Source organism: Vicia villosa, linkage group LG7, assembly GCF_029867415.1.
Source record: "Vicia villosa cultivar HV-30 ecotype Madison, WI linkage group LG7, Vvil1.0, whole genome shotgun sequence".
Lineage (NCBI taxonomy): Eukaryota > Viridiplantae > Streptophyta > Magnoliopsida > Fabales > Fabaceae > Vicia > Vicia villosa.
In genome coordinates this window covers 118,932,362-118,958,252 of record NC_081186.1, presented here as the reverse complement: position 1 = coordinate 118,958,252, position 25,891 = coordinate 118,932,362, and the positions used below count along the sequence as shown (strand labels likewise).

The following is a 25,891-nucleotide window of genomic DNA, read 5'->3' as shown; positions in this document are numbered from 1 at the left end:
CAAGCATTGTTGAGATAGAGTTATTTAAATTGTAAATAATAGGGATGACAAGCAAACTCAAATCCGCAAGGTCCACCTGCACTCGAATTCGAGTCAACGAGTGAAAACCAGAGTTGACACACACACACACACACAGTGGAAAGTTGTAGAAAAATTGTAGAAAAAATATATTTATGTATTTTCACCCAAACCCGAACCCAACAGGTGTGGGCGTGGGTGTTATTTTAGTCATCCGAATAGCCTTTGGGTTCGAGTTTGAGCGCCGATTTCGAGTGCGGATTTGGATAAATCAAAACACGCATCCGACCCGACCCGTTGTCATTCCTAGTAAATATTCATCATTTTTAATCTCCTTAATTACATTTACTTAATGGAAACTAAATCCTAAATCACCATAATTTTTGCAGTAATTGATTCCCGAAAAAAGTAGATTTCAGAAAGCTTAAATCACCACAATCTCCTTATAAATATGATGCAAACAACAATACATTTCAGGAAAAAAAAATCTCAACCTCCGATGATAGGTGGAGGAGGAAACAGCTGCTTCACATTAATTTCCTTAACCCAATATTTTTTCCAAATGGCTTTGAAATAATATGAGCAAGTTAGCATTATAACTAACTCTTGTGACTAACTTCCTTAATCATTGACACAAGTGAGCATTATAACTAACTCTTGTTGTAACACCGTTCTAACTCACGAGGAATATTCGCAATATATTACGAATTGAGTCAAATTAAAACCATCAACAAATGTGTCAAATCTTCATAAAAACTTCACAATTAAACGTCTTGCCCCGTAACAAGGGATCTCAAAATTTATTTAAAACTATACTCCATTATCATCACAAAACAAAACATGATATCTCGCAACAGAATTCATAATTTAAAAACATATCTAATAAACTTCATAAAACCTCAATTGAAATTTGTAGTTCATGAGTCTTAACTCAAAACATTATAATCCCATGAAAGGCAATTCATCGAATTCCAATCAAATTCAAATAGCTAAAAGTGAACATAATAGCTCCAAACACAACGATCCCGACCCCAATGTTACGTATTAGAACAAGACTCCCTTTATTCTAAACAAACGGAAAAGAGACTCCACGAAGCTATCCTCTAACTTCGGTGGACTACTCCTGATTACCTGCGCGTTACCCATGTGGAGGCAACATTCAAACAGAAAGGGTGAGTATTTCGTAATTATTATATAAGACATAAGGGATAAACATAGTAGTAGTATACAAATAATCAACAACTACACATATACCAATACAATGTATCCTCATGCTTCACATACTTATTCACACCTGCACATTATTATCTATTCATAACATCGTCATACCATTCTATCACAATCATAACTTAAATCATTCAAATCATAAATAATCAAACATCTCTCAATCATGCAATGTCACACAAATGCTATGAAACACCAATAGACTCATGCATGTGGTACCAACACTTCATGATGACTTAGTCATTATTCTCCAAAGATCCCCACCAACAGGATCAATTACCGCTTGGAACCAGAGCGCTTCACAATATCAAACTCAATCCGCACAATGGGATTGAGACCATCACTAGACCAATTGTTCTGCAAACATCACTGGACTATCGTCCTACCAATATGCTATGAATATATGATGCACAACTTCACAATAATCAATGACCATGTCTAATCAAAATGACATCATCATTCATGTATTCATCAAGTCACACAAACATCACATTTATACGAACATCGCAAACATCTTTATCAACACAACGAATACTTCACAATTGTCTTGTTATTCAATCATCACCACATCATAGGATTACAACAAGCACATAAAATACATGTAATTACATGATCAAGTTCCATACAAATAGCCCTCTAAACCTACCCAAACGTGCACAGTAAATTCTAGAAAAATCTCAGAAATTAGGATAAAATATAGACTTCCCTATTCTGAACTCATTTTTCAAAAATATCAATTTTCATCCCAGAATGTCGCGCTAAGTGTGATACCTACTGACTTGACCTTTCTTATCCTCACAAAAGTGCGCTAAGCGGGTTCCACCATGCTAGGCGGAGTATGCGATCTCTGCAGAAAACCCTACGCGACCTGCTCTAAACCAGTCCCAAACTTTTGCTCAAAAATATGTTTTAATCATTATTTTCATGTGATTTAAGGTTAATTAACCTAGTTCTAACATGGATTAATTATTCTAATCATCAAATTACCAATGTTCATCATACCTCCAAGTTTCATCATCAAACCCTAGACCTTCAAATCCATAAACACGGTGGATTTGACTCTAGTTCACATTATCATTCACCAATTCATCAACTAACAACATCACACAACGTATAAACAACACAATTCAAACAATCATCATGGTAGTTCATCAAGATCATCAATTTCATCATAGAATCTCAAACACCAAACCAAACATACAATTATCAATCTCTTAGGGCAAACATAATAATTAGGATAACCCCCTTACCTTAGGTTATTAGCTTGATTGATTCTCCCCTCAATTCTACATTTGTTCTTCTTCTCCTCTCCTTTCCCTAACTCTTCTCTTTTTTTAGAACTATTTTATATTATTATTCTAACTAACATCTTAATTCCGCTACCCCACACACATCAACATAAACATCACATGTCAACTAATCTCATCGATAATTCACCATGATTCATACATCAAATAATAATTAAATAATGGCTTAAATAGTGTTTTGGTCCTTGTAAGTTAGCGAGTTTTTGAATTTGGTCTCTGAATCTTTTTTTTTTTGCAAGTCTCTATATGTTCATTTCCCGTTGGCGTTAGTCCCTAACGTTAAAAATTTGTTACAAAAATGCTTAGGTGGCTAACGTTTACTGAGTTGGCATGTTTTTTGTTTTTTTTTAATTTATGATATATTCCATTAGGAAAATTTAATATTATTTAATCATTTGAGTGTTAAGTCTTGAAAATTAAAATTTTAAAAAACTGGTCCTATGGAGCACAAATGGACAACATATGTCTTTTATGAAATTTTGGGGTTGTGAAGTTTATGTGAAACGAAAAATTTTAAATAAGCTTCAGCCCAACTCTGATAAATTCTTATTTATGGGGTGCCCTAAGGAAACAAGAGGAAATTACTTCTACAATTCTTTTAAAAGTAAGATGTTTTCGCTCGAACTACTGTATTGTTATAAAAGGATTTTATTTCCAAAGGAATCTATGGGAGGAAAGTAGATCATATAGAAATTTAAGAATCACAAAATAAGGACATATGTATGCAAGAACAAGTGCAGAAAACATAAGAGTTTGTGAAAGAGCAACATGGTCATGTAAAACATGACCAATGTAGGTCAAACAGGATATGTCACAACGTAAGAAATATGGTTATCTTGTAAATAATACGCATGGATTAAAATGAGAATGTGATCTCATAAGAGGCCATGGGTAGCCCTAAGTCAAAGAAATGGCTAGAAGCCATGAAAACATGGTTTGGACCTTGGTTAAGCCGCTTGTAGGAGTAAATATTATAGGATGCAAGTGTATCTTAAAAAAGGAGACTGGTATGGATGGTAAGGCACATCCCTATAAGGCATGAGAAATTATTAAGAGCTATAAGAAAATTCATGATGTAGACAATGATGAAACCTTTTCACGAGTATCAATGCTTAAATATGTTTGGATTTCACTTGCTATCAATGTATATCATGATTTTGTAATATGGTAGATGGATGTCAATAATGATTTCCATAGTAGGAACCTATTTTAGGATATATATACATGATTTTGTAATTATTCTTAAAGTATCCATAATAAGTATTTATTGTGAAATTGGATAACATTAAAGCATTGAGACTATTATATGTATAGGTTGATGATTACGTCTCATGGATTATGGATAAAGAGTTATCAAGTCTTCACATAAGTATGAATATTAGGAATAATATGTATACTAGATTGACACACCATGAGAATACTACATAGAATATATATAATTCATGGGTCATAATTTATTCTCAAGGTGATAACGTGTCGGTGTATACCACCCTTTAACCTAAAACCACAATTGATTCTAGATGTGGAATCGAGTATTTTGTTACCAATCAAACATTGTCCCTAAAAGGATTACCATAAAGATGGTTGATGGATACTCCACAAATCATGTTAAGGGACATAAATGACATAGATAGAATTTTCTCATCTTGCGTAATATGATATATATTTAAGGCCCAATATTGAATAGGGCAAGGGTCAAACGATCTATGTCTTGTGTTCTATATAAACATGAGGGAAAAAAAAGGTAATTGTACACATAAACATTATTACATAAAATTTTTATCATATCACAAGACATTTTTGTGAGATGGTTAATGGTGATGTGTATCTAGATACCACGTATTGTTTATTATATTAAATATATGTTTTAGTATAATTACCAACGTCGCGAGAACCTACAGAGTCACATACATAAGGACAGGTTGATGAGATATAGAATGAATAAGTGAAATACATAACACCACAAGATACATTGTAATTAAGATAATTAAGGAACACTAAGATATGATGCATTTAAATGAATTGTAGAACACTATAAGATATGGTTCACTTAAATGGAATACAAAATACCGTAAGTTATCATGCAATTGAGTGAAATATATTACATCATAAGGTAAAGTGCACTTAAGTGGACTTTTTAGCTTGCGTACAACACATGCAGTTCTATAAATAGAACCCTTGTGCATAAGTTTTCACACTTGATAAAATTCGATTTTGAACCCTATTCGTATTCTTTCTCTCTCAAGGTCTTCATTCGTAGCAGCTAGCACTCAGATTGAAGGCACTATATTTGTGTGGCTGAGTAGAGGCATTTTTCTTTATTCAGTACTTGTTATCGTTCTTTTGATTATGCATCAAAGGTGTTAGTTACCATAAGAGATAATTGTTTCTATTATTGATTATGCATTATTCGTAAGGATAGACTTATCGAAAATAATTGTTTTCCATTGTGTTTTATATTGCGATTTCCCTTCATTAGGATATATTCTTATTATCTAATATATATCCTTCTTTAGCTATGTTTAGATTTATTTCTTTGGAATATTTTCTTTATTTACTGATAAGTTTTTGTTTAGGCTCATTACCAATTGTCTCTTTTTGATCTTGTCAAAGGGGGAGAAGTCGTAATATGATTCAAGAATTAATTTATGTGTTTCATGTTATTTATGGCGTTGTGCGATGTTTCAAAGGGAGCAGAAGAAAAAAAGGAGGAAAGCACTGATCATGCTTTTCTTCTGTTCAACGTCAACTAAATTCCAATTGCAAAGTTTGCAAGTTACCAAGCATCAAAAATAGAGAGACAGAAGTTACTCTGCCTCATAGAGCTTTTCTTGGTTTATGTTTTGTTGCTTGATAATTTATTCTCTGTTTTTTGTCATGATTGAATCTCCTTACATAGTATCACATTCTACGGTTGAGAGTTAAATCATTTATATGCAAGCATAAACCAAACTATATTCTTAAAGTCAATGCAATATTATTTTGAGTTTTGGATTAAGAAACATATGGAAGCATGATTCAAATGTGCCAAGTGAAGTTTCAAATTAGCACTTCATTTTTCATAAAATTTGAATTTTTTGAAATGTGATTCAAATCATAGAATTGGCTCACTCAAATCAAAAATTGAATGTGAAAATCATAAATTGATTTTGGTATTTCAAATTTGAATCACAGAAAATTCTGATTTGAAGCTCTATACATATGAAGAGAAGTTTCAAATTGAATATTGTTTAATTTTCAGCATTATCTTGAATCTTGTGATTGTAAAAAAATGTCAAATCATAGTAGAAGACTGCAAACTTTCAATGGGAAACCATTAGAGAGTGGATTAGGTACAAAGCAAGAAGAAACATGCTCAACCATTATAAACATGTTGTACACACACACACTCTCTCTCTCTCTATCTCTCTATCTCTCTCTCTTTCTCTCTCTCTCTCTATCTCTCTATCTCTCTATCTCTCTCTCTTTCTCTCTCTCTCTCTCTCCCGATCTTTTTATATTTCGTTTAGAATCATATGTTTATGTTTTATTGTTTTCTTAGAAATTGCATGTTGTCAGATTTTACTCGCTTCATAGAGATTTCTTGGGTGAAATTAGGTATTTGTTAGATCAATATTCTAAACAATCCTACTTATGATTAAAACTAAAAAATATAATAATAGATTTATTAATCAAATGAATAACTTTGATTTGCACATCTTGTGTATAATGAAGTTATATTAATTGAGGACGTTGATTGTTTTAGTATATTCACCTTTCGTTCATTGTGTTACTATATATAAGTGTATATGACACAATTACTCCAATCACATCTATCGTACGAAAATTCTGCTACACCGAGCAATTTCATAAATCTTTGATTTTGAGAAACAAACATTTTTTTAAAACTGGACTTTTGGGAACAGACTATTCAACTCCCCCCCCCCCCCCCTTCTCGATCATTCGAGTTCATATTGTCACTCCAACAGTTACTTTCCCAAAGGGAGTATCATATATACGCAAAGGATTATAGCATAATACCCTGAAGGGAGTAGTTTGAAGGTTTAAGGACTACAAGGAAGGTTCCAGCATAATACCCCAAAGGGAGTAGTCCTTATTGAGATATTATTGAGATTAATATATTATTTGTTGAGATATTATTAAGATTGATATATTATTGAGATATTAGATATAATATCAAATATAATCTAATCTAATAATATCAAATATAATCTAAGTTGTGTAAGTCCAAGCCCAATCCAGGATGTATATAAATAGTCATAATTTATATTATTATTATTTGTATACACAATTACAATTCAAGTGAATATAAATCGTTATTTTTCTCTTTTTCTTCTCACTAAAAGTGTCTCTCTTGAGGGGGAGTCTTAGAGTAAGGAAAATATGATATAAAGATCTGTTATTGATTAATATCTCTCGAGGGAGGTGTTAGCGTAAAGAAAATATGATATAAAGATATGTTATTGATTAATAAAAAAAACATGAGTTAATTATATATAAAAATATGGAATATATTTTTTTATTGATCTACGAAAAAAATATGTGATATTTATTTACATGGACTCAAACCAAAAAAAAAATTATTTACATGGACGGAAATCAAAAACTCGCTAACTTACAGAGATCAAAAGTGCATTTAAGTCAAAAAAAAAAAATATATATGATACAAACTTTTTGTCTTTGATTAATACATACAAAAAAAATTGAAACAAATTATTTCATGAATATAAAAAATATATATTATTTACAAAAGTTAGCGGATGTTTCAAAACAAAATCATGATTGACATATACAATATTTATATTTTTAAAATGTATAATCTTTTATGACAATCCTATTTTTTTACTATTCATATTTTTATTCTACCTTTTATTATTTATGTTATATTTATTTAATTAATCAAATATATTTATAGCAAACCCATGCTCACGGGTATTTGCCTAGTTTATTTGATTTTTAATGGAGTGAAAGATGAGATGCTCTACATATTTACATACAAGTAACTCATAGTAGAAAGAATATATTATATATTTGATTAACTATTCTTAAATGGGGACTAGTGCTGTCTTTTTTTAATTTTTTCCATCTATACATTTTCATTCTAGTTTGGGAACAAACTTGTATAGGTAGTTGGACTCTATACTTTAGCTCACTCATCTATGGTGGAAAACAACAAGCCTAACTGTTGTAATTCATCCGTGAATTTTCTCTACACAAATAGCATAGCATAGCCCTTAAAAAATGTAATCTTCTCAAGTTGGGAATAAAACAAAAAAAAAAAAATAGATGATCAATAACCCAATATTGTATTTATTAAAAATAATGTGAAATAAAATTATTTCCATTTAATAACAGGCTCTAAGTTCAAACAAAATCAAAAAATAATTTACCAATAAATAAAAATATTTTATTAACTTTCAAAGACAAATTTAAATAAGAAATAAATTATTATCAATAAAATTTCCATAATCAAGAAATTATGTTCCTATGCTATAAACACTAGTAAGATATTTTTCCCAACTTTTTTTACTTATAAAAGTCTTATATGACTCTATTGAGTTTGCGCCATATTTACATACAGAATAGAAGAAATAAAATGCAGTCTTTTCAACCCATTGCTTTAATTTTAATATTTGTAATTCTTTTCTTTGATATTTGTGAATCTAATGATTGTAGCAATCCCTTGAAGACTATTACTGTCAGTCAATCAGGTAAAGCAAATTTCAAAACAATTCAAAGTGCCATTGATTCTGTCCATGAAGGAAACTCTCAATGGGTTCACATCCAAATATCCTCTGGTGTTTACAAGTATATTTCTCATTATCAACTATTAATATATATAAATATGTAACATTATATATATAAACTTACTTTGTGAAATATTACAGAGAGCAAATATATATTCCACAAAACAAACCATGCATTTATCTTGAAGGAGTTAGCAGGCAAACCACAAGTATAGAATGGGGTATACATGAGAATGCTACTTTCGATACAAGAGCAAATAATACAATTCTAAAGGGCATTACTATCGTGGTAAATAATTAATATTAGGGTTAATAGTTATTTTGTCCTTTTACGTAGTTAATTCATTTCTTGTTCTCTATTTATGTTTATAGAATACATTGAACAGCCCGGTATTAGAGGCGAATGGCATCACACAAGGCGTGGCGGCTAGAATCCGTGCAGATAAATGTGTTTTCTATAGTTGTGGTTTTCTTGGAGTGCAAGATACTCTATATTCTGACATTGGTCGCCATTACTTCAAACAATGTTTCATCCAAGGTGGTGTCGATTTCATATACGGAAATGGTCAATCAATCTTTGAGGTAAAAAAAATTTTCATATTCTTTTTTCCTTCTTTATGTAGCTAAATTGGTTGTGATATGCAGGATAGTAATATATATTTTTCGATGGGGAGAAATGGTCCGAAAAGCGAGGGAGTTATTACAGCGCATTATAGAAATTCATCAAATGATCCAAGTGGATTTGTGTTTAATAGATGTAAAATAAGTGGTTCATCAGGAGGAAAGTTCCAACTTGGGAGATCTATGGAACCTTATGCAAGAGTGATCATAGCAAATTCTTTCATATCAAATGGTGTTAAACCCGAGGGTTGGAGTCCTAGATTATGCGTTGGCCAAGAGTAAGTTTTATTCATTTATTTGATCTTCACAATTTTAGTTTTTCTTACATTAATATGTGAAATACATTAAACGGTAGAGCAAAGATTACTTTTGTGGAGGAGAAATGCTTTGGAGATGGAGCAAACAAATCGCAACGTGTGAAATGGATGAAGAGCTTGAGTGGAGGTGAACTAAATAAATTCTTGAGTCCCTCTTTTATTGATCAAGAAGGATGGATTTCTAAGTTGCCGACGAACATATTCAATTGAATGATTGATATTTCGAATGAAAGAAATCATTTTGATTTTGATACTTCATTGGTCAAGTATTAGCTGGAAAATCATTGGAAGTGAAATACAAGAGTTACTTGTGGTTGCTTCTGTTGCAAGTCATCGCAACAATTTGCAATTAGTTATAGTTAGCTAGAAAATTTTAAGGTAGAAAGCAATTATAATTAATTAGTGTCATTGTTCATATATGCCTAAATAAGAATTAACTATGTATTGTGCTCCATAATGAGTTGAGTTGAATAACACTTTCCAAAAGCCTTTTATAATTTTCTCTTTCTCTCATATTCTTTTAGAGAATTTTCTTCTAATCGTGTTAATATCAATCACTAAGAAATAAAAGGCACAACCAAATCATTTTCCCAAACTTTCTATAACAATGTTTGTGATATACTTCTCAAACCTGGTGTGAAAGGAAACCAAATTACTATCACCATAGCCAAAGATGAATATCTTGCTTGCTATGAATCTTGCAAGAACAATTTTCACGGCTGCGTGATATGGCCAAAGGATGCTACAGCTATAAAACTAACAATGTAATGTTTTTTTTAAATTTATAAAGTATAAAGGTTGCAAGTTGATCACGTGATAAAAGCTTGGTGTAAAAGGTTGTATGTTGAACGCATGATAAAAGTTTGGTGTAAAGATTGTGATTTGAATTTGGGTTAAAAGTTCATTGTGAAAAATCTCAAGGTGGTTATCCTTTGAGACTAGACATAAGTCTCTGATTTTAGGTTGAACCATGATAAATTTGATGTGTTGCTTCCTTATCTCTTTCTTTCTTTTTTTACTTATCTAGCATCTTCTTGTTTTTCTACTATTTTTTTAAATTAACTTCAAAATCATTTTTAATCTTTACGCTTTTGAAAAAATCAATTACAATTCACCTCTCTTATATTTAAAGTCAATTGGTCAACACAAGCGTCTGACTAACATTCACCTTTTAGATTAATCATAATAATTCATATTATAGAACTAGTGCTATTTATGCTACTGTTATCGGCAAATTTGACGCTCTCTAAAAGAAAGACATTTAGGAGACAAAGGATTGGAATTTTATGAAGAAAGATTGGCTTCAACAAAAATGAAAATATTTGGCAAAATGCTTGGCAAGAAGTTAGTCACACTGATAGGTTGGTTGTTCTATTTGGGACTTAGAAATATTTTAAGTCATTTAGACTTGGAGTTTGACGAATAGAATTTCGAAATAGGCCAATGGCGGGACTTTTGGCCTTATTTGTCCCTTGAGATGGACGCGTGGAGGCTTGCAAGAGACGAAGCGCATGCAGACGGAAAAGTGTCATCTTCGTAGTAGAAGACCGTCGTAGTCGAATTGGTATATATAGGAGTCTTAGTAAACAGATTTTCCGTGTGTTCAACATTGTATTATACTTAAAAAACACTCAAAGTATCTAGCGTATTTAGAAGTAAGTCTTTCTGAGAAATTTACATTTGAAATACCTTTTCTTATTCACAATTTAAAAGCAGTTTATTTATATTCAAAGCCATTTACATTTCCTTTACTTTTCCTGTCGAAACTCTAAAACCTTTACTTTTCTGTTCAATTTATCTTCCTTTGTCATTTAGCTTTAAAAGCAAACCCTTTACAGTCATATTTCTTTACCTATAAGATTGTCTTTACATTTACATCTAGAAAACCTAAATAAACACATTACCACTATACACATATGTCCTAGGATCAATCTAGTTGATCCTGCGAGTAACCAAAAATATTCATTTTGAAAGACTAGCGCTTGTTTACCAAAATCAAGGGTAAATAAATTGGCACGCCCAATGAGCCCTTGTGTCTAGGGTAAAAAAATTAAAATTTCCAAATTCATTTTGTTAGTTCTGCAAATAACTTCCTCTCAAACTTCGTTGTTTGAGATTGAGAAGTGGTAGGATAGCCAGAAATCACGAACCTATACCAAAAAGGAAGTACGTTAGAAAGATGGTTAATCCACTAAATAATAATGTAGAACAACCTCCCCATTCGACAGGGGAGAATACGGTCGCAGCAACTGTGTCTGAAGCAATACCTTCCACAACAAGTACGACAATGATACCGTCGAATACTTAAAGTGGACTTATTTTATCCCCTGTTCGAAACGCATGGTCAACCAGTGACCCCAAGACCGGTGGGAACTAGTGTCTCTAGGCCGTTTGTGCCTGGTGTTACAATTCCAATGAATGGTCGCGAACAATCATATGGTATGCCAACTTCTATGATCGAGAGTTTGCACAATAATGTGTCAACATTTTGTGAACCAATAGAGACTACTTTTTCGCCATTAAAAGGGTTGTGATCAGCCTTTAATAATATTGGTCGAAATACCCAACCCCAGGGGCAGGTTTTTCTACCCAACTGCCTATTTTTATAAATAACTCTTCGGCAGTATTGAGACAACAAATGGATGAAAGTAACAATGAAATAGTTAATATGCTCACCCAACATATGGGTGCCATATTCAACCCTCTGATCCAGAATACTACCTAAACAAATCAGCAATTGGCAGCGCAGATGACGCGAATTACAGATTTCTTTGGCGCCCCACAAGCGCCAATTCGACAGCCTCGTCGAGAATGAATGATAGAAAACCAAGATGCTATTTTAGAAGATCCAACAATTAATAAGGTCAAACAATTCGCACCCAACATGGGCAAAGTCAATCAGGGCGAACCCCGTAGGGTCAAAAAATAAGTACCCATGGAGCCTGGGAGAGAGAAGCCCCAAGGGTAGTGATGGTCAATCGAAACCAAGACGCTGACGAAGTCATTCATCGTGTAGACATTATGGAGTCGCAAGGGAAAATAATTTCCCAGCCATGGTCGAAAGGATTATGGCGTGAAATGGGGTAAATATAGGCCTTTGTAGGCCAAATTATATGCCCCCTTTGTCTGAGTATATTTTGCAGGCTGAACTTCCCAAGGGATGTAAATTCCCAAAATTCACAAAGTTCTCGGGTGATACTAGTGAATCAATCGCCGAACATATAGCCAGGTATCTAACTGAGGCTAGGAATATAGAAAATAATGAAAACCTAAGAATAAGATATTTTTCTAGTAGTCTGAATAAGAACGCTTTCACATGGTTCACCACACTCCCAACGAGTTCCATCCATGATTGGACTCGCTTGGAAAGACTTTTCCGTTAACAATTCTACACGGGACAATCAAAAATTAGTCTCGAGGAATTCGCTAGCATTAAGCGCAAGTTTAGTGAGCCAATAGACGATTACCTCAATAGGTTCCGGTTATTGAAGGCAATATGTTTCACACAAGTGCTTGAACATGAGTTAGTCGAAATGGCAGCGGGTGGTTTAGACTACTCCATTAGGAAGAAACTGGACACCCAATACCTAATAGACATGGCCCAACTAGAAGATAGAGTTCGACAAGTAGAACGTTTAAAAGCTTAAAAGGCCAGAGCAAATAAAAACAATAGGAGAGAAAGTGTAGCCTATGTCGAAATGGACGAGGATGATCAAGAAATATTTAGTGATCCCATAGGTTTCGACGACGGAAAAATTGATTTGGCTGAGTTGAAACAAGGGCCTCCCTACTCTTGCAAAATTCTTGCACATTCGAATGGAAAAAATCTCGTCGAATCAGAGAAAAGTGATAAGTTTCCTAAGAGAACATACACCTTCGACGTAACAAAGTGTGATGAGATCTTTGACTTACTAGTCAAAGATGGCCAAATGATAGTGCCACCTGGTACTAAAATACCCCCATTAGAAAAAAGAAAGAAAAGAGGGTTTTGTAAATATCATAATTTTTGGGCCACAAGATCTCACTATGTTTTCTTTTCAGGGATCTTGTCCAGAACGCTATAAGGATGGAAGACTAATGTTTGGCGAAAAGGCGAAAGCACAGATGAAGATCGATTCCAATCCTTTATAGATAGTTGATGCTCATTATACTGAGCCCACTGAAGTTAACATGGTTGAGGCCACTGAGGGCCTTAGGGTTCGACTAGAAAAAATCAGGATCACTGACCGTCCTAGCATGGAGGTGAACATGGTCTCTCTGAGCAAGGAAGTCGAAGAGGCGAATCAGCGTGATAAAGACTAATTGAAAATTTCTTATCCTAAAGAGGAGGAGAATCTGGTAGAATTCTTGTACAAATGCTAGAAGAAACAGTCAGAAGTCATGATGTGCCCAAGGTGCAGTAGTGTCTACAATAGGAAAGTTACGGAGAACATTGAGAGGGTTCAGATTTCTAGTCGAAGGCGCAATTGGAGGGACACTAAGACTCCCTACATCTTCGACAAGAAGGGAATTCCTATGAAGAAGCAACAAGGAGGCCAAAGCCTCCACCAAAAAAATAGGCTTCCTTCAAGCCTACATCAGATGCACCCAAAGATATGTGGGTGAGGCCTGTTGAGATGGGGGATCAAGACCAACAGAAGTGGAAGAACTTCGAAGTGGACAGAGGATCCTCTTTGGAATAGCGAAAGGAGTTTCAGGTGACCAAGCAACAGGTCTATGGGTCGAGCAATTACAAAGGGAATAATCCAATGTCTCGTTCCCAATGGAGAAAATACCAAAGGAGGAAAAAGGTGGAGAAGGAAGCGGCCGAAAAAGTGAGGTCGAATCAAGCACTAACCAGCCTGAGTTTGAAGAGGCGGAAAGAAACCTCTTGGTAGGAAGTTATTCTCTCCAAAAGGTGAGAAGCCCAAAGAGAAGGTGTCGGAGCATCTTTCTGAAGATGATATGCTTACGAACGACTTCGACTCAAGTTTTGAGTCATCTTAAGGCATAAATTATAATGTAGTATCTGTTTTACCCATTGAGTACGATCAGATAACCGAGGTCGAAGAAACACATGCAGAAGATGAGGCAGAGATGGCCAAGCACAAGCCAGTTTATTACTACTTAATAAATAATGACTATGTCAAAGAGCAGAATGCTTTCTTCGAAAGGTCGGGCGAAGGCATGAAGATCCATCTGAAACCCTTGTTTATCAGGGGTCACAGTTCATGGTGAAGAGAATTGGAATGTTCGATACAGATCTGAAACCCCACAACATGGTCTTATCAAAACTATGAAGGTAATATTGGTCATACCCTAAAGGTAATTCAGGTAGACTTGACTGTTGGTTTTATTACTAGGCCAACAATGTTCATGGTAATTACTTCAACGGACAACTACAACCTAATTTTGGGCCCTGAATGGATTCACGGTATTGGGGCAGTTTCCTCCTCGCTCCACCAGAGGGTTTCGATATGGAGGGAGCACGACATTGTTGAGAATGTCGAAGCCGACCAAAGCTACTACATGGCAGAAGTCAATCACATCTACATACGCCACTTTTATAGGAATCTAGCAAACATAGCACCTTATAACCCTGGTGGATTCCAGTATATGCCTTTCGACAAGGCACTCTACTTCTTAAACCTGCACCCATCCCATGGCTTCCGATGGGATAGAGAAATAATGGGAGAAGAGGAAGAAGTAGAAGGGGTGTAGGGACTCCAACCATATTGTTGGGGTGATGAGGAAGGTAATGATGTTTGAGTCAAAGACTATACAAAGAATTTTGACTTACATGGCCGAAAATAGGCTAAAAGTGGCTTTAGAAGCCAAAGTTAAGTACATGGTTGTTGAAGCCAATGAACAAGAAAATGAAGTATACCTTAAAGGGCCTGGAAAAGACTTCAAACCGAAGCCACTTGATAAGGAGCATGTCGATACGATTGGCCAGAGGCTTAATGCCATCTATGATGACGAGCTTTTAGCTTTTGAAAAGGATCCCGCAACACAAAACATAAAAATGCTGGCACAGGATCCTCTAGAGGAAATTGATGTGGGAGATGGACAGAGTAAGAGGCCGACTTATATCAGCACCAACCTCAGCCCAGAACTCATATTCGAAGTAATCCAACTACTGAAGGAGTACAAAGACTGCTTCGCGTGGGACTACGACGAAATGCCTGGTTTAAGCAGAAATATGGTATAACTCAATTTACCTATAAAGCCTGGGAAGAAGCCAATAAAGCAGACCCTAAGATACTTTGCACCATAAGTTTTGTCGAAAAAGAAGAGGTCGAGAGGCTCCTCAGATGCAAGTTCATACGCACAACCAAGTATGTCGAATGGATTGCTAATATAGTTCCAGTTATCAAGAAGAATGAAACTTTGAGGGCTTGCATTGATTTTAGATATCTAAATGCAAAAACCCTAAAGGATAAATACCCAATGCCAATGGCATAGATGCTTGTCGATTCAGGCGCTGGCTATGAGTATCTTAGTATGCTAGATGGTTACTCTGGCTACAATTAAATCTTCATTGTTGAAGAAGATGTCCCTAAAACTACATTTCAATGCCCAGTAGCCTTGGGCACCTACGAATGGGTGGTTATGCCCTTTGGCTTGAAAAATGCTAGGGCAACGTATCAAATAGCAATGATTTCAATTTTCCATGACTTTATTGAAATTTTTATACAGATTTATATTGATGACATTTTTGTTAAGTTTGTAACAGGGAAAAGTCATATAGACCATCTTCGAGAGTCATTCGAAAGGATGGGAAAACATGGCCTAAAGATGAATCCTCTTAAATGTGCATTTTGTGTGCAGGCGGGGGATTTTCTAGGCTTTTTGGTCCACAAAAAGGGGATCTAAATCAACCAGAATAAGACCAAGGCTATAATAGAAGCGAAGGCGGGGGATTTTCTAGCATGCCTTATTATGTAAGGAGAAAATTTGACCCCCACAACCTGCAGATGGAGAATTGTCTATTGTTGTTGAGGGATCGTCTTCCCAGGGTCATGTATCTTCGATCATGAAGCCCACACTGCCCCAATACATAAAGTACCCAATGTTGAACCTGATGTCGCCGTTCCTGGTAGTTTTTTAGGAGGCCCCTCATACATTTTATGGCTACCTCTTTATGCACAATATGCTGCTAGGCACACGAGGGATGGAAAGGTAACATGAATAATTGAATGGTTAGTGTTAAACACATATGTTTGGACAGTTGAATTGTCAGATGATAATGTATTTATTTTTGTAGTACCAAGAGACGTTGAAATGTATCAACCATGGCAAGACTGGATATGGTTATATTAATCGTGGTTTATTATTTGTGTTTGCTAAGAGATGGCATGTAGAGACATCGTCATTTCATCTCCCAAACAATTAGATGGCCATCACACTTAATGATGCATCATTCCTCCCACATCTTTTGATCACAAGAAGATTATTAGATCACTCCAGAATCAGTATTCTTGAGGCACTAGACCTACTGGTGACCCATTTAGAAGCTTATCCAAGTAAAGCCCAATAGGAGATGGATGACACCAGAGGGTGTCATACCATATTTTCTTTCGTCGTGAAAAATTATATTGACCACCTAAATGAGAATGTGGATATTTCGAGTGACTATGCATGTGTTGCATATCATAGAGTATGTGCGTTAAGGTCATATTTCATGATTTAGCTTGGCACGACCATTTTTGTGGTCAAAAGTGCGACCTATGTCAACATTGTCTACATTATATATTTCATTGGCTCTGAGAGGATTCACAAGTATAACAGTAGGGGCATCTTGTTTGGTGCACTTATACTCCAAGTTAGCTGAAAGTGATCAATGGAAGATGAGACAGTTGACAAGAAACGTATGTCTATATACGGTAAAAAAAATTCTACTTTATTGATATTAATTTCATAATACATGTGTTAGATCATTATTAATATTTTATCTTAACCATTTTCAAGCATGAATCTACTAGTATTTTTCACGTCTCTTGGCTGGTAGTATGTTGAAGACTACTCTGAGAAATTGCAACATGTTTGCTCCATTTTCCCACTCAGGGGACAATCGGGTGTGTCGCGGGGAAAAATCGTATCTTTTTTTGGGATGAGACACCTGATGCCTTCTTTGGGCTCGAGTGTTCAAAAAAATGATTTTTCTTTTGTTTCGACCAAACTTTTTATTGTTTCCAAAGTAGGAAAAGGAAAAAAGTTGCAATAACCTAAAAAGTGGGGGAGAGATTCCGGGTAAGAGGGTTGGTTATACGAAGGGAAGGTATTAGCACCCAACGTATCTATAGTACTCTATAGGTTTCTTTGTTATGTTTGTTTCATTCTATGTTATGGAGAGGTTCTTGTGAGATAGGTGGGACCTAGGGTGTTTGTTTGATTATGCTCGCAAAGATCATCGCGATCCTCTGCATACATATCCCTTAGAGGGAATCAGAGCATCTGTAGCTCGAGGTCTACGGGTGCTAAGGTTTGAGTGGTTTGAGGGAGAAGTTTTGCTCGCCAAGGATACGACCTTGTGCCTACGTATTCTCAAAGGGATGTTGAGAAAGTCAGAGCAATCGTAGTTCCCACTTATGCTAGTGGAAGCAAAGGATAAGAGACAAATGTCATCTCAATGTTCGATGTATCTAATCTATATCATCACATACATCTGTTTGATTTTGCTTGAAATCTTTTCATTATAAGCCCTGAGCCATGCCACTTATGGTGCTTAGAATGATAAAGATGTTTTTTTTAGCCAGCCTTGTGGCAAAAACTTTTAATGAAGTCAGCCTTGTGACAAAAAGTTTTGATTAATCAGCCGGTTGTGGCAAAAGTTTCAATGAAGTCAGCCTTGTGACAAAAACTTTGATTAATCAGCCAGTATGGTGGCAAAAAGGTTTGATTGATCAGCCAGCCTTGTGGCAAAAGAGTTAAGTTGATTGATTGATTGATTGATTGTTTGTGATGATATAGAAGAGATACTCCTATCATAGAGATGATAAATGTCTAATCTCCTAGGGTATTTGTATTGGATATTGGGGATGCTTATAAGAAGCCTGTGGGTCCTTGTACGAAGCCCAAGAGGAGGCTATCCGAGGGTCCTTGCATTGTAAGCCCAAGAGGAGGCTATGGGAGGGACTATCGAGGGTCCTTGCATTGTAAGCCCAAGAGGAGGCTATGGGAGGGACTATCGAGGGTCCTTGCATTGTAAGCCTAAGAGGAGGCTATGGGAGGGACAAGTCGTTTGTACGAAGCCCAAGAGGAGGCATGGTATAGTTGGTTTGAGCTCTTAGAGCGATTTCACCGGGAAACCATACTCTATGTCCTAACCTAAACTAGGGAGATTCTTTGCACGAAGCCCAATAGGAGGCTATGGGGAACCTAGTGTTGTACTAAGTTGAACAAGCATATATAACATGAACAAACACATGAACAAGTATGAACAAACATGGACAAACATGAACAAGTATGAACAATTACATATATATGACAAAGTGTGTGTATATAATGGAGTTTATGAAGGAAATATACCTGTAAGCATGATCCATTTGTATACACGGGGCTCGGGACTTATACTCGGGGAGAGGCCCATTGAGTTTATTCAAAAGTTATGTAAACAAGTATTTACAAGAGGGCTCGGGACTTATACCTACATGGAGGCCCATGGTATTTTTGGGAAGATTTAAAGAAAACCTTCATTTTTTGATTTGTTGTTCGAAGTTAAAAAAAACAAATTGAACGAGATATATACAAAAAGGTATGTGTACAATGAAATACCTAATTTCATGTACAGGAATGGGACTTATACCTGTGTGGAGGCCCATGGTTTTATTTTATAAAACATGGTTGATTGTTTTGTTGAAAACGAGAGGTTTCGTCGTTTTAAAACTGTTTGAAAGTTTTGTTTTGAAAAAAGTTTTCTGTACAAAGAAAAACTGTACAAATAAAAAGGAAAGGGACTTATACTCTCTAATATTCGAGAGGCCCAATTGTTTTTGAAAATCAATTGATTAATCCAAAAAGATTTGATCAAGAGTTTTTTTTTTGAAAAGAAAACCAAAAAGAAATGGTTTATTGTTTTGAAAAACGGCGATCGCTTGTTTTAAAACAGTTTTGAATTTGAAAGAAATTAACTTAATTAAGGTAAAAAACAAATTTTATGCTTAATTGAGACCTAAGTGATTAGGGTTTGATCACAAAAAATATTTACAAGTGATTAAGTTTGAAAATCAAGTGAAAAAAACTATTTTTAAAGTATTAAAACATTTAAAAAACAAGTCATTTTAAACTTAATAAAAATATACCAAATAATAAATATTTTTGTGATTTTTTTATATATTCATAAAATATATATATTAAATGAATAATGTTCAAAAAATGAAGTAAAAATGAATTGATTTGATTGGTTAATTAATTAGTTAAAGTTTTAAAGAAAAAATGAAGAAAATATGTGTTAAAAAAAGGTTTTTGTCTCCACAAGGGTTTGAACCCACGCCCTCACTCTCACCAGCCAAAACAGTGACCAACTGAGCTGCGCGCGCAGCTTGTAATATGCTTGCTTCCATTTAATTATATTTAAAAATGAATGTTTGAATTTTCTGAAGAAAAATGGCGCCAAGAACACACCCCAATTTGATTTTTCAAAATCTTTGAAACTGAACCAAATTGATCAAGTAGATAGTCTATCTCACTCGGTTTTTCATAAGGAACATGATGGTACCATTTAATTTCATTTATTTTCACTCTAAGATCATCAATTTTCTGGAAATCATGAAGAACCCTAATTCTATGATTCAATCTGAAATCGTGTATGATTGATGAATTATGAAATTGATTGAGGGTTATTGATCAGTGATAGTGCAGAAACAAGATGGCAACTCAATTTTTCATTTATGATGCATGTATGTATGAGTTTGAAGTTCATGAGGCTTACCTTCAAAAACGGCAAAACTGGAGATTGAATTCTTCAATAGAGGTGTTACGGATGCTTTGTAATGATCTGGATAGCTTCAATGATGATTATGGAACATGTCTGGATGCTTGGAGTGAACTGAATTCATCTGAGCATAGCCATGGGACCCGATCTGCAGTTGCTTGGAGTAAGGATCGAATTTGAGGATTCAGAGGTTACAGGTCATATGTGAGTGTTTGGATCATTCATATGAAGTATATGGATGGTGTTAGAAGTGTTGGTTTGGACAGATATGGCTTGGTATGGATTTTGGCATGATAAGGTTCAATATATGCAAATATGGAGGTGAGATGATGATTCTGAGTTTCAAGTGTTTTTGGGGTGTGTGAGTGGATCAAACACATCACATATGATGTTTAGAAGTTGTTAGAACCATCACTTTGGCCATAGCTTCAAGGATTTGGAGGTTGAGATTTCTACCTCTTTGAAACTTAAGAAACTTGCATTCTAAGAAAGAAAGAGAAAACCTATAATTTGAGGTTTTGGTGTGATTTTGAATGAAGTTTGGACCTCTATTTATAGGCCAAGGATTCTGAACTCCAAGCTTTGCAAGTTGATCAAAGAATGGTGATTTGGCATTTGGAGATAAAATGGAATCTTTACATTTAATGCAAATGGTTAAAAGTGACTAAACCATGGTTAAATCTCCAAGCTTCTTATCCTCTTCCATTCTGATCTTCAAATCAGAAAATATCTCCCAATTATTGCATTGATGCATCATTACTTGTCTTATAGGTCATGTAGTGTAAGAACTTTGTGAAAATGGCTTGAAATTTCATGCATAATGACCTCTAATGACAAAATTCAAAACCATGGCTACACTCCATATTTTTTCATGCTCTTGGACATTTTGGAAAGCTCATGTTACACACTTCAAAACCCTAGTTGAAAGTTTCTTCAATACCTTTAAGGAAATGGGTGAAAAAGAACCATGAACTTTGAAGAAAATGAGATTTTAAGTGAAATTTTCAAAAGATACCAACTTTGAAGCTCCATATCTCTTAAATGGTTGATCTTTTGGAAAATCATTTTATGTGACAAAGTTGTTCATTGGATCAAAATCTACAACTTTCATGTTGGAAGTTTTTTTCAGTTTGTAGGTGAAATTTTGAGTTATTCCCTTCCAAAGTTTGGAAAAAATCATTGAAAAACACTTAGAAATTTTTCTAAGTATGAAAGTCAAACTTTTGACTTTTTGATTCTTGATTGATTTTCTTGATTTTTCTTGATCAAATGACTTCATATATCATATATTGATGATTTGAAACTCCAAAAGTCATGGTTGACAAAAATTCCCCAAAAGTCAATGGTGATCTTGTACAGTTGACTTTTTCAGACGAATCGCGTTTCTGGAGATTTCAAATGAACCAGGCTATCCTCACCAAATGAATGGTATGAATGGATAATATTGAGGTATTAGAGGATATTTAATCATAGCTTGAGTTGTGGTACCATGTTCTGATTAAAAAGTCAGTGGTTCAGGTGAATTAGGTCAAAAACCCTAATTGTCGACCTGATGAAATTGATGACTGTGGATCTTGAATTGAGATGCAATTTCCATTGGATATTGTCATAGGGATTATTTGAAGATGATTGAAACCTTTGAGTGATTCCCTGGAGCTTTTTAGGGTTTCCCAAATGTGATCCCTGATTTTAGTCCCTGATAGCTCAAAACCCTAATCTGATGATTTGAAATTCCACTGTTGATCAATCCTTGTGTAGGAGATGTCTTGAGTCAGTAGATTAGGTCAAAATGATGTACTTGGGGTCCTGAGGTCATGTCCCAAGTCATTAGGTCAAATCCTGAGCAAAAGTCAGGAGTATACTGTCTTCAGTCAAAACCCTAATCTGGTTGATTCATAGCTTTTGAGCTTGTTGAAATGAAACTTTGAGGACCAGATGGTGACTGTTGATGAAGATAGTTCTTTTGAAATGAAGGGAGAACAAAACCCTAATTGGTTGTTATCAGTACTGATGAGTGATTTCTTGATTAAACCCTGCTGAGCACAAGTAGCAAACACAAGCTATGCAATTTGTTAGAGATGCAAATGATGCATATGCAGATGATATGAGGTGGTATCTTAGGTCAAAAATTGGGGTATGACAGGGTGATCGTGTTGTTCCAGACTGCACTTGACCTTATCGAGTTAGATGACATATATTTCACATTGTACGGTGAGGACTGTCAAACATGGCCCTTAGAGATGATGTCATGGTACTCTTGATGGTTGGCTTGTGGGTCTTGACTTATGTACCCACATCTACTTGATCGGGTACTGTTGCGGTTCGCGTATTTGAGAGGTATACCCAAGGACCCCACAGTTGTTGCGTTTGCTACAGTCATATGAAAGATGTCGATGTGATATTTGCGAACTACTATGATCATCGAGTGTTAGAGGATGTACGTAGTGTGTCAGCTCCTCGTCCATGAAGTACGGTATACACTTACATCCAATAGTTTTATACAGTGCCTCATCCTTACATGACACCAGAGGCAGAAGAAGATTCCCTTAAACCAGCTCATCAGGAGATACTAGAGGAGGAACAGACGAGGGCGGACCATGTCGTGAATGTATTGTCAATATGTCATTGTAGAGTTGCTATTGGGAGAGAGGTCAATAGCCAAGGGTGAGTTTCAGGAAGGCCCTCTTAAGATAGTCACTCTACAGGCATTCTTAGTAGAGGCACGACATGCGTTACAGAAGAGGACACAATGATGTCGAATATACACATTAGTGATATTTTGATACCATGGTTTTTAATTTGTATGATTTTTTGCATTTTATGAACATTGATGTAATTTTACCAACATTTTATGTGACAATTTGATCTAATCAGTGAATGAGTCATATGTATTACCTAGTATCGGAAAAAATTCTTCAAAGTTATTATTATTAAAGAGTGCAAAATATTGTCGTGGGATTTGTCTGAATTTTGAAATCTTGATTCACTCTATTTTTTACCATATTGCAATGAAACACATATCCAAACCAAATGTCGTGGAATTTATTTAGAGATTGAAATTTGAATTTTAATAGAAATATATCCCAAGATTAAAATCTAATAAAGTAATTTTTATTATAAAATAAATCCGTCCGAATTTCAATCTAAGGACCCTACTATAGGGTGTTAGCACTACATAGTCAAAATAGAGTCAATATCCTTTAATCCTCCAACAAGGTTTCTTTTCTCCCTCTCTAACTGTCATTCTTACCTACTTATGCTTTTTTTTTTTTTTTCACTTTCCTAAAAACAACGTTTCCAATGACAACAAGCAAAGCACAACAAAACACAGAAAAAAAGCAAAGCATTTACACACCAAAATTGCCTCTTCAACCACACTTTTCCGCTTCTCCTACGAAATGTCCTTCTATAGAACACAAAAAACGCCTCAACATAAAAACTAACATAAATAAAAAGACCAAATTTTTATGCATCAGAACATAAAATCCAAAGTGGGTTTTGCTTTATCACATTCAGTTTTCAAAAGGGTTGTTGAAAATTGCATAGATTTCGAGAATGGCTCAGTGGCAAGGTGGATTCGATCATGAGGGTATTGACTATATGTTCAAGGTTGTCATGATTGGTGACTCTGGTGTTGGGAAATCTCAGCTTTTGAATCGGTTTGTTAGAAATGATTTTCATATGAAATCTAAGGCTACAATTGGTGTTGAGTTTCTCACAAAGACTGTTCTCATGGATCATAAACTTGTCAAGGCTCAGATTTGGGATACTGCTGGTCAAGAAAGGTCCAATTTTTTTCTTCTGTCCTTATTTTTTTTATATTATCAAATGTGAATTATTTTATTGAATTGGATTTTTCTTGTGTTGTGCTAAAAAAAATATTCTGTTCAGAAGTTGAGATCTGATCCTTTAGCCAGCATAGCTTTTTGATGTATTCAGACCAAAATGTGTAAGCAGTGAATTATAGTTTTTCACTATGAAGCACAAACACCGACACTAACAGGTAAACACGGGTATAATTTGAAAAAATGAATAAATTAAATGTAATCAGAAGTGTCGATGTTGGTTTCAGACACCATCGTTGACACACCTTTGTTCAGAGGCATCGGTGCTCCAGAACGCTACGTTATTATATTGATGATGTTTGCAAATTGAAAGCATCTTGGTTGTCGGTTGTTACTTTATGCTGAATTCGGATTCAAAATTGTCAAAAATCCCACGCACTCGTAGAATTATCAGCTAGGAGTCATTGGATTAAAATTCGATGGCTCCAATTTCGAGTGAATTTGTTGCTTAATCTAATTTACAAAGCTTAAAATTAGAACAGCCTTATAAGCAAACTCAAAATCGGAGCCATTTGATCTTGATCCAACTATTTCAAACGGCTGACTCTGAGTGTGTTGAATAATTTATAACATAGCTAAGATCGTATAGTTAGGATCTGATTCTGATCCTTTAACCAACATTGTTTTTTAATATAATATAATGAAAATGTTTGGAAATTGATGACTTCTTGATTGCATGTTCTTACTTTATGATTAACTTGGAGTCCTAGCTGTCAATGATTAAAATCATAAGTATCTGATCTTGATCCAATGTGGAACGGCTGACACCGGGAATGTGTCTAATATAGCAGAGTTTGAAATCGTTTGTCACATTCATGGAGTTAGCAGCTCATAACAATTGCATATGAATATGATGGCTCTCTGATTTCGAGTTTTCTTGTTAAGATGATTTATTGGGCTTAAAATCAGAACAACCTTGTAATTGTGGCCGCAGTTGTGGTTACCTTGTGAACAATTAAATTGCAACAAAATGTGGCAAAATACTGTCGACCTGGTTGAAATTGCAGTTGTGATTCTGTTGCAAGGACCTCAATATCCTTTATACTGCAGTCGCAATTCCAGTTTCATACTTCAATTTTAAACCATGCATGACATTTACATTGACATGTCGACACCAGGAATAATTTGAAAAAATAAATAAACAATTGAATGTAAGCACATGCATTGGTTTCGAACACCGGCACGTATCAGATACTTGACACACCTTCAACATGAAGTATCTATTCTAGAAAATTACATTTTCATGTGACAATGTTGGTGTTCATGACAGGTATCAAGCAATTACAACTGCATATTACAGAGGCGCAACCGGTGCATTGCTAGCATATGACATATCCAACCGTCATTCCTTTAACCATATCGAAAAGTGGCTAGATGAACTACAACATCATGCAGATAAAAACATTGTTGTCATGCTTGTTGGCAACAAATCCGATCTGAGTTCTATTCGTCAAGTATCTATTGAGGAAGCAGAAGACTTAGCAAAGCAAAAAGGTCTCTTCTTCATCGAGACATCGGCGCTCGACTCAAACAACGTAGAACCAGCTTTCCTTGGTCTTCTTTCACAAATATATACAAAAGTCGGTAAGAAACACATCACTGCTGATGGACATGAACCAAATTGGGATAAAGCAAATATTGAATTTGAGGGCACGAAATTATTGGTCTCGCCACAAGAACCTGAATGTCAAAAATCTAAGAGGAAGTTCAATTGTTGCAATATTTTGTAGAATATGTTTTCACCTTGAGCTACCTTTAGGTATTGATTATGTGTACAATATACTCCGCCGTTCTTTCTTCCCTACAATTTTTTGATTCATTTTAAACCGAGAGTTTTGTTGTTCTGCATAATTTTTTTCTCTATGAAGTTACTTTGTTATTTTGATTAAAATTGATA

General features: G+C 34.9%; 2 protein-coding genes across 2 annotated transcripts; both read left to right on the top strand.

Moving 5' to 3' along the window:
• Positions 1-8,123: 8,123 nt before the first annotated feature.
• LOC131618419 (probable pectinesterase 55) lies at positions 8,124-9,715 on the top strand. The gene is made up of 5 exons (XM_058889645.1): positions 8,124-8,357; positions 8,438-8,585; positions 8,669-8,878; positions 8,942-9,195; positions 9,273-9,715. Exons 1-5 carry the CDS (start codon positions 8,146-8,148, stop codon positions 9,442-9,444), a joined length of 996 nt encoding a protein of 331 aa, XP_058745628.1. The 5' UTR covers positions 8,124-8,145; the 3' UTR covers positions 9,445-9,715.
• A 13,721-nt stretch (positions 9,716-23,436) lies between these two features.
• LOC131616724 (ras-related protein RABA4c-like) lies at positions 23,437-25,820 on the top strand. Its single transcript, XM_058888145.1, has 2 exons — positions 23,437-23,934; positions 25,265-25,820. The coding sequence occupies exons 1-2, from the start codon at positions 23,705-23,707 to the stop codon at positions 25,722-25,724; spliced, it is 690 nt and encodes a 229-aa protein (XP_058744128.1). The 5' UTR covers positions 23,437-23,704; the 3' UTR covers positions 25,725-25,820.
• The last annotated feature ends 71 nt before the right edge of the window (positions 25,821-25,891 follow it).